Source organism: Octodon degus, unplaced genomic scaffold (assembly GCF_000260255.1).
Source record: "Octodon degus isolate 3935 unplaced genomic scaffold, OctDeg1.0 scaffold00031, whole genome shotgun sequence".
In the NCBI taxonomy this organism is placed as follows: Eukaryota; Metazoa; Chordata; class Mammalia; order Rodentia; family Octodontidae; genus Octodon; species Octodon degus.
The window spans coordinates 11,415,508-11,425,711 of NW_004524607.1; the positions used below are offsets into that span (position 1 = coordinate 11,415,508).

Genomic DNA, 10,204 nt, shown 5'->3' on the forward strand with positions numbered 1-10,204 from the left:
TAAGTAGTACATATGTTACAGATTTTTAATTAATTTCATTGAGAAACAAATAGCAGTGAGACAGTTTTAAAACCAATTAATAGGACAGTTTCAATAATTAATGCATTGCATATTATTGTCTTCGTGGTGGTCATTCGTAGTACAAGATGCAGACATGATATCCTGTCCAAATACTATTAGTACAGCCAGGGAGATGGCTCAGTGGAATAAGTGCTTCCCTGGCATCTTGTTCCATTTCTGTTGACCATTTTTCTTTTTTGTTTTTTGAGGTTAATTGAGTTTTCATTTGAAGTAAGAAAAAAGGCTCCTGGTTTCTCTAGGAGGGTAATCTAAAAAGTAGAATTTCTGCATAGCCCCTCACTCCACAACTTTTAACAATTTATTTAATGTTGTTAGTATAGGGTCTACAGGATCTCTACACAGATAGACTCATAGTGATCCTCCTGTTTCCAGCCTCTCAAGCACTGGGATTACAGGTGCGTGCCACCATGCCCAGTCTCAGTCACCATCTCAGCACGCCCTAGGGGCTTAACACCACAGGAGACAGTGGAAACTACTTTTGGGGCACCCATCCTTTTTGTGGTACCCATTCAGGTCATCTCTTCAGCTAGCCTTCATAGCCTTCATCCCTTTGCGCTATTTTGTCCCTCCCTTAGTTACTTTCTTATTACTGGGACAAAATACATTACATCCACAATTTATAGAAGAGAGATATGCATTGGTTTGTGGTTTTTAGAGGAATCAGTCCATCGTGGGCTGGTTCCAAGACAGCAAGGGCATGGTGGAAGGGTCTAGCAGAGAGCTGCTCACATCATGGGAACCAAAAAGCAGAGATAGAAGGGAAGGTCATGTCCAGCTTTCCAGGTCATATCTACAGTGACTTGCCTCTTCCCACTAGGCCCCGCCTCCTAACAAATTAGCGGTCATGCTCCCATGATGCAGTCACCTTCAAACACATGAGGCTGTGGAGGGTCATTCTAGACCTAAACCATAACAATCCCATTTTTGGTCCTATTTTTTTAGGTGAACTTTATATTATATATCAGCTTGGTCCTCATTTTTCCTTTTTTTCCCTCCTGGGCTCAGCCCAGGATGCAAGGCTTATAACCAGGAGGACCAGGGTTATTCTGAATATGCAGTGCCATTCTTTGCTGTGGCTGCTCTCTCTCTGCTCTGTTGCACCCATCCTTGTGTAATCATGGTGCTATTTCTAGACCTTTCCTGGAAGTGATGTTGTTGTCCTAAGACTGGCTGAAGACATTAGTGGGGACACACCACTGTTTTCAGCAGATAGCCTGTATTCAAAACACTTTGTGGTTGGCTCATTTGGTACTTTGTTGATCATGAACCTTACCAAGCCTGAAAGCCATCTGCTGGATCACCTGTTTCATAAGTTACATGAATCATCTCACTGCTGTTCTGAGGAAGTGTTCTAATGGGTTTACTCCTAACAAATATGTTCAATATTTTATGTTAATGTACAAGGGTCAAAGGGGGTATACATGTATTGTGCATCTTTACCAATGGCTGTTTTCCTTTTAAGTCATTAAATAGAATGACCTGTGTCTTTGAATCTTTGTTGAACAAGTTAATTTGCTTCCTATGTGTTTCCAAGGACTGTATTTACAGTATTTTTGTGTCACCAGAAAAGGTGTATGTGCAGTTTCACTCAGGCCTAAGATCCCCCAGGGCTAGAGAGATAAAGACATGAGGACTCCATGCTATGCCATGTAGTGATTACATAGTCTCTAGCTTTTTGGTATTTTGGTATTCTGGTAGAAATAACATGCCCTAACTTGCTAGTTTTTGTTACTTCACTTTCTCTATTTGTTCATTTATCTTTTTTTCTCAGACTGACTTGATGACTTTCCGTCATGAACATGAAGCACGTCTCTCAAAATTGGAAGATATTCTTAGAAAACTGACAGAAAAATCTGAGGTATTTATTCTTCACCTTAGAATTGTAGCCCCCAACGAAGTGGTTTTCCTAATAAATCAAAAATCAACTATAATGTTTGCAGAAGTTCCTTAGCCACAAATATGCTTTCTTTCAGGCTATTTGCTATTGTGTTTTATAAAACTGGAAAAATTGTTTCTGACTGTTCTTTTCCCCCATGGCTGTCCACTTAATTTCTTGATGGTTGAGGCTGTCTTATTGGTTGCAGGCAGCTTCTGGATTCATACCCAGCCAACCCCCTTGATTTCTTTGGTGTCACATAGCTTCCACCAAGATTATGCTGTTTGGAGGGAGAATGAAGGGTTAAACCTCTTGTGGGAAGTTAACTGTGGGTGGCAAAGTCTCTTCACCATTTGCTGCTGCAGAGCTGAGAGTTTACAAGTGATCTGAACTACCAGGATTGCAGGTGCTTACAGCCAGGTCCTTGATATCTAGGGCAGAGTATGGAGCCTGGCATGACAGACACTAGTGTTTTGCTAAACTAAATCAAGTGCCACTTAGGGATATGTAGGAATGCAGCTTCTTGGTAGTCTCGGGATCAGTTCCTGGGCTGCAGATCCTGTTTGAGTCAGGCAAGTTCAGGGGAGGAGAGGGAGACCACCTTGCTCTGTGCTGGAATAAGAGCTGCTTTGCACAGTCAGGTTGCCGTGCCTTTAGCACAGCACTGCCACGTGGTGCCTCTGGACATCCATGTTCAGAAGACAAGTCCTTGGGGTGACTTTCCTTTGCCTTGACTATCCTCATGGGCAGCTTCTGTTTCTCATAAGTACTGCTTGTTTGAAAAAGTGTACTTTGAGAAATGAAACACTCCCCCAACTGTAAACCAAAAGGTAGATTTTGACTTCTAAGGGGAGGAAAATTCAAGATAAATGTATATAGTGTTAGGTTAATCAAATACATGATTTTGTGAAGTTAGTGTGTAACTTACATGTTTAACAGAGGTTTCTCATGCTTTCCAGGCTATCCACAGGGAGTTAGAACAGACCAAGCTAAGAACATTCAGGTAGGATGCTTCAGATCATTCAGTAGTTTGTCTCCTATGTTTTTCCTCTGTTGTGACCTGGAACAGTGGCAGTCATTGGTGAGGATGCTGTTAGCTTCTAGCCACATGCCACCTGAAGTCACTGGCCTTTGCATCTTTCTGGGGATGACTCCTTAGGGATACAGTGCAGCACGCTATCCCAATGCAGCATGGACAGGCCCTGCTTTGCCCCCAGGAACCTTGCTACTAGTATCCTTGAAGGGTCATCATTAAGAGTTCATGTCACAGGAGCTGTGTCGCTGGTCTCTACCGACTTCACTGTTTCTGTGCAGACAACGCATGAAAGTGCAGCTACTGTCCCTGTAGCTCAGCAGGTCTTCTCTTGGCTGCAGCCTTTCTGCTCTTGAAGTCAGTCCTCAGCCACCTTCTCACCATAGTTTGCAGCTCCTGTAGATCCACTGGCATGAAAAATATACCCTCAATTTGTCATGGTTGCTGTGAATGCAACTTTACTTTTGTAAAGTCTTACGTGTGATTTTAAGGAAACGATTTTCAAGTCCTAAATAGTTCTCAGAGCTATTCACCTCCTGAGCAAATAAATGGTCACTGCTGATGGCTCTCTGGTAGGTACATTGGAACTGCCTTGGTGACCTGATACAGAGAAGAAACTGCAGGGCTGGAAGCTGCACATGCACATGTCTTTAGCTGGGCTGAGTCGCCATGGATGAGGCAGGTTCCACTTGTAAGTCTGGGTCCTGATTTGTTTCTCCCTCCACTTGGTGGTTGATTCCAGTGGAACAGAGGAACAGTCCCTCCTGCCTCGCGTGGAGCACTTGGAACAGGAGCTGGGCCTCCTGCGGTCACAGTTGGCGGAGTGGCAGCAGCTGAAGGCTGGCTGTGAGAAGGTAGGTACAGTACACAGAGCCTGCAGTACATTTGGCTACTTTTTTCTTTTTTGGCAGAACCAGGGATTGAACTTAAGCCCTTGTGCTTGCAAGGCAAACGCTTATTCTACTGAGCCATCTCCCCGGCCCTTGGCTCCTTTTTGTAGTAGAAAGTAGGAAAAAATGGGGACTAAAGTTACCAGGCTGTTTGTTTATGTATTTATTTTTGTCTTTTTTAGATAGCATCTCACTACACAGTTGAGCCTGGCCTTGAGCTCACTTTGTAGCCCAGGCTGGTCTCAAACTCTGCAACAATCCTCCCACCTCAGCCTCCCCAGTACTGGGATCACAGGCATGCGCCACCACACCAGCTTTATTTTTCGTTCGTTCGTTCGTTCGTTCGTTCGTTCGTTCGTTCGTTCGTTCGTTCATTCGTTCGTTCATTCATTTTACTTGTTCTTGAAACAGGGTCCCACTAAGTAATTCATGCTGGCCTTCAGCTCACTTTGTAGCCAAGGCTGGCCTTGAATTTGTGGCAATTCTCCTGCCTCAGCCTCTTAAGTGCTGAGATTACAGGCATACACCACCACTTTTGACTTCAAGGTGTTAAATTTTAGCCTTTTTTAATGGGGGTGGGGGGATATATGTCACATTATACTGTTCATTTTGCAACAATGAAAGCTATTTTTTTTTTTTAATTTGTGGGGGGGGGGCAGCTCAGCCCACCAGGGGGAGGGGCTGGCTGGCATGTGGTGCTGGGGGATTGAACTGCAGTCCCTGTGCTTTGCTAAGCTTGTTCTAAGTAGGTGCTTCAGACCACTGAGCCATCTTACCAGCCCAATGAATGCTATTTCTGAGGTATCTTGGACAAATATAGAAACAAACTAATGATAACAATAAGTTCTATTTCCTGATATACTGCCAGGTGGATGCCCAGGTCAAAGAAACCCTCAGGCTCATGTTTTCTGAGGACCAGCAAGGTGGTTCCCTTGAGTGGCTGGTACAGAAGCTGTCTTCACATTATGTGAGCAAGAGTGACCTGCAGGCCTTGTTACGGGACCTTGAGCTGCAAGTGCTCAAGAACATCTCCCACCACCTGGTGGTGACAGGCCAGAAGCCAACGTCCGACACTGTGGTGTCTGCCATGAGCGGGGCAGGGATTTCTGGAATCACAGAAGCGGTGAGTGAGTGGGTGATAAGACAGGTTTAGCTTCTGTGTTGTGGTGAGACTGATGCCTCTGTGTCCATCTGGTAAGCAGTGTCATCTGGCCTTGAACTGGGTTCCCAGGCCATGGCCAGGCCCAACTGCAGGGCAAGCTGAGCATAAGGCCACAGAGCCACAGCACTGCTGTCACCAATGTCAAAGCAAGCTGCTCTGTGAAGCACCTTCTAATCTCTGAATGTTTTTCTCCTAAACACCACCTCTACCTGTGCAGCAGTGGACTAGGATGACATAAAAATTTTTAATGATTTATATACAAATTCTGAGAAATTCCCATGTTAAAGTCTCACTCATGCCAGCAGCACCCAGTTCAGAGATGCTGTGACATGTCTGAACCCTTGTGCAGTGATATGCCATCTGGATGCAGAACTGAGTAGGATGTTGGCAAAGTAGCTCATTCCTGTCACCTCAGTTACACTAAGTCTCTGGCTTTGTTTACATGACTAAATGTCAGTCTCTTTCCTCCTGTCCTGGCATTGGGCTTCATGTTTCCATGTCTCTCCAGCAAGCACGTGTCATTGTGAACAATGCTTTGAAGCTCTATTCTCAGGACAAGACTGGAATGGTGGACTTTGCCCTGGAATCTGGTGGTAAGTACTCTGACACTGAACCCCACCCAAGCAAGATGGTCACCTGCAAGTGGGCAGGAATTTGAGAAGTGGTCAGGAACATGCTGGAGTGTTCACAGGTTCCAGGGGTGCTGGCTGCACTGTCTGTGGGATGCACACACAGCTGGGGTGGAGCTGCTGAACCCAAGGGTGGTGACTGGCTGGTTAGTTAGCGCATGGCAAGAGAAAGGTGTTATTTTGCTTCCCAGAAGCTATGGTCCATCATGTCTAATGGGTCAGACCTGTTTCGGGTCCATGTGTGCTGGTCCTGGGTCTGGGGCTATACAGCCTTGGTAGGGCACTGTGTCCCTGCAGAGACAATACAGACAACATAGGTCAGTCCAGGAAGAGCTTTGCCACCACAGTGGCATAATCAAGGGCAGATGGACAATATCATCTCTTGGAAGAGAAGGGGATTTTGCATACTCACTAGGATGTGGGAAGGCTGGGCACCTATAAAGGGAAAGTGACTTTAAAAACACCATCTATTTGACTTAGTCCCAGATGAGTGAACAAGAACATAAGCCCGTTGCCCCTGGCACAACAGATTCCATCTAGGCCTTCACCATCTCAGGAGGTCCCAATGAGGGCAGTGAGCCCTGTCAGAAAAGCTAGCAGCTCTTCTAGAAGTCGGGCTCTTGATGTTCTCAATGCATGATTTGTCCAAAATTACTTTTAGGGTTTTGATTTTACTGACATGTTTTGAAATACAGTGATTTAGCAAAAAAATTACCTTTAGCTCAATGGCATCAAATGATATTTTACTCATACAGTGCCAGCTGATAGTTGTCTTTGCTTTTGGCACTGTGTGGTCCAGAATTGAGAACCATGATGCCCTGTGGGGCTCTGTTCCCCAGCTTCCTCATTGTGTTTGAGGAAGGTGTCTTTGAGAGTGAGATAGGACTCCTACTTAAACTGCTTTGTTTTGTTTGAGACAGACTTGCTTAATTGCCCAGGCTTGCCTTCAACTTGCTGTCCTCCTGCCTCTGTCTCCTGGCAGCTGGGATTACAGCCTTGTCACTGCCTGGCTTCTGTTTTGAATTGGGGGTGGAGTGAGTTTTTTGAAACTTATATAGTCCACACAAACTTATTATATAGCCCAGGCTGACCTTAACTGACTGTGTAGCCCAAGCTGGCCTCAAACTCATGGGACTCTCCCTCTTTCAGCTTTGCAAATGCTAAGAGCACAGGTGTACACCATCAGCTCTGGCTCTTTTAAAGTATAGAGCTCTTCAGTTGTTAGTATATCACAATGCTGTGCAGTGGTGGGCGCTGATTCTAGAGCATTCCTTCCTGATCCTATACAGTCACTCCCTGCTCCCTAGCACTTACTTTAGTTGGTAACTGTCATAGTGTCATTTCAGCCTTTTAGCAGCCCTGATTCAGAAAAATGAATAAAATTTGTCTAGTCAGAGCAGCTACCCCTAGCAATTGCATACTACTAATACAGGAGTTTGAAAAGTATGTAGGAGGTTGATCAGTTGGTCCTAAGCTCCATTGGGTAGAGTAAAAGTTCTGGTGTGCTGCTGCACTGTAGGTGACTAGATAGTGACCCAGTACAAGTACAAGCTTGAGAAATTGAGACACTGAGTTGACCCTTAGGGTGGGAGTGGAGTCAGGTGCTGACCTCCTTGTCACTTGGTTGCAGGTGGCAGCATTCTGAGCACTCGCTGCTCAGAGACATATGAAACCAAGACCGCATTGCTGAGCCTGTTTGGGATCCCACTGTGGTATTTCTCTCAGTCGCCCCGGGTAGTGATCCAGGTAAGTGGATGGGTGCCTGCACGTGTGCTGTCACACATTACCTCATGACTGCCACAGGGCCAAGGCCCCCCACCTGGCCAGAGTCCTTTTGCGCCTGATGTACTGATGCATTTTTCCAGCTCCTTAATATGGTAAGATGTGTGTACAGGAGAGTGTAGGAGCCATCAGTGGCCGCTCACTGGAAGCTGGAAACATGAACACTTCTCTATGGCACAGGCCCAGGATAGGCAGTATGTACCCCAAGGGCTCATCTGCTCCCAGGTTGCCTGGAATCACCTGTAGAGGTCCCTCCAGGTTGGTACCCCTCAGTGATCTTTGTGCTGCAGCACAGGCAGATCTGGGAGTGCTGATTCTCCACTGCCCTTGACCACTGCCCTCAAGTGCACTCCTACTTTTCCTGGGGCTTTATTTTTACTTATTTTTTTCCTGGGTCTTTATTTATTTATTTTTTTTTCTTTTTTTTTGGGGGGTCTTTATTTTGTACTGTGGTTATATGCAGTGAAAGGATTCATGCATAATGACTTTATTTTAGGCAGAACTGGGATTGAACTCAGGCCCCTGTGCTTGCCAGACAAGTACTTATTCTACTGAGCCATCTCCCTGAACCCATGCATAATGACTTTAAATGTCAGCCATATCCATTTATAGCTCATTACTCAGGTATTACCTATTACTCATGACAGTTTCTTTTTTTTTCTTTCTTAATTTATGCATTTGTTACAGGGTCTCACTACGCAGCTCGGACTTGTTTTCAGCCTCTCTAGTGCTGGGATTACAGGTGTGCACCACCATGCCTGGACTCAGTGGCTGGCTCAGCGCTCTCGCGGGTGGGGCTGATGCAGCATGTGATGCCGGGGATTAGATCCTGGTCCCTGTGCTTGCCTAAGCAGGCGCTTAGTCTGCTGAGCTATCTCACTGGCCCTTATGACAATTTCTTGATAAAACTTAAGTTTGTTTTATGCGAGACGGCTACAAGACAGGTCTTTCTTAAATGCACACAGTTCACATAGTAAGATGAGCAAACCTCTTACTATGAGTAAACCTAAGCTAGGCATGGGGCATGCCAGTCATTCCAGCACTGGTAAGGCTGAGGCAGCAGGATTGTGAGGTTGACAGCAGCCTAGACTACATAGCAAGATTCTGTTTCAGAAAAAAAACGAAAGTATGAGTAAACCTAAAATTTAGGATTCCTCTGGTTACAGTGGTTGGTACAACCCCCTCCTTGGATTCAGTCAACTTATAGGAATAGCTTACCGGATTCAGGGGACACTTGATATTTATTGGTGTATTACAAAGTCTACTCATAAAGAGATGTTCAGGCAAGGTACAAGGGACCCAGAGCTCCTGTCCTCTGAAGCTGCACCATACACTGACCTCCATGTGCCCAGCTGCCCTGCAAACCCTCACCTTTGGGATTTTCTGGGCCCTTCTGACACTGGTGGCCCTCACACCCTTTTCCTGGATCTGAGAGTCCCAGGGCTCTGGCCGTGTGTTGGTTCTGTTGACACACCCATCCTGAAGCTACCTGCTAACTCTACTGCACAGAAGACAGTCTGCAGACTGTAGGGTTCTAGGACTCTTATGCCCGGATAGAGGGTGGAGACCAGGTATCAACATATGCTTCACAGTATTCATCCTGTCACTTTATTATTATTATATAAGGTGGAAAGAGCTTGTCATAGGTTCCGATACCAGTTTGGTTCCTTCTGTTTTGTGGAGAGTATGTAAGCATCTTTAAACTCTATTTTTTTTTTTTTTTTTTTTTTTTACTGTTAACCAACATATGGTTAGGGAGAATGGTGTTGGGAGGTACGTGTTGCAAGTGCCCAGTTTGCCTTCAGATTCTGCTTTTGACATGTTTATCATGTAAAAGTTCTTTTCTTTTTTATTTCCTGAATAATCGGTCTTCTCTGAACACTACTGTTTTGCTGCTAGTGCTTAAGAGCTTGTTCCAACTCTTCAGTCTTAGTATTTGTTGCCTTTCCCTAGCCTGACATTTATCCAGGTAACTGCTGGGCATTTAAAGGCTCCCAGGGGTTCCTGGTGGTGCGGCTGTCAATGAAGATCCACCCAACTGTGTTTACTGTGGAGCACATACCAAAGACACTCTCACCAATGGGCAACATCTCCAGTGCTCCCAAGGACTTCGCAGTCTATGTGAGTGCACCGAGCTTTGAAGACAGTGTGCCTCTCCCTTCTGGGAATGTTCCAAATGGTCCAGAAGCTAGTGGCTTGAACCTCTGTAGTGAGGCACCACTCCTCTGCCTGTCCACAAGCAGACCACAGCATAGGGAGACCCTCAAGTAGTGTCGTAACCAGTGTCCAGTTCCTGTTCTGTGCTGACATACGCAGACCAAGTTAGATGTGCCCAGCTATGGAGGATGTTCTGACAGTTGTGGCAGAAACAACCAATTGACAAGAGATAAAGCAAATTTTGTTTTCTTTTAAAGCATAGAGAAATGAATATAGAATTTAAAAAGAATCCCCTTCATCCCAGTGCCTAGAGAAAGCCACCATGATGGTTTTGATCCTTACTCCCTTTTTTGTATTTTGAAGATAAAGCTGAGTCAGTACCATTTGTAAAACTTGTTTCCTGCCTTAAAAAAACAAGATTTTGCCAGATGTGGTGCACATACTGTCTTCTCACCACTTGAGAAGCCAATGCAGCAGGATCATGAGTTCAAGGCCAGCCTTGACTACACAGTAAAGACTGTCTCAACAAAACCAAAAACAATAACAAAATTTGATGTAGAGGCACAGTGTGCCTTTTTTTTTTTTTTTTTTTTT

At 45.1% G+C, this 10,204-nt stretch overlaps 1 protein-coding gene across 3 annotated transcripts in view; it reads left to right on the plus strand.

Annotated features, from left to right (window-relative positions):
* The window catches only part of Sun1 (Sad1 and UNC84 domain containing 1), a 38,646-nt gene that overhangs the window by 25,217 nt on the left and 3,225 nt on the right, over positions 1–10,204 (plus strand). For all 3 annotated transcript variants that reach the window (XM_023713440.1, XM_004629676.2, XM_023713439.1), the window contains 7 exons: positions 1,853–1,939; positions 2,917–2,960; positions 3,733–3,844; positions 4,749–5,003; positions 5,551–5,635; positions 7,302–7,417; positions 9,407–9,574. In XM_023713440.1, the coding sequence (XP_023569208.1) occupies positions 1,853–1,939; positions 2,917–2,960; positions 3,733–3,844; positions 4,749–5,003; positions 5,551–5,635; positions 7,302–7,417; positions 9,407–9,574 (867 nt within the window). The remainder of the gene's footprint in view (positions 1–1,852; positions 1,940–2,916; positions 2,961–3,732; positions 3,845–4,748; positions 5,004–5,550; positions 5,636–7,301; positions 7,418–9,406; positions 9,575–10,204) is intronic.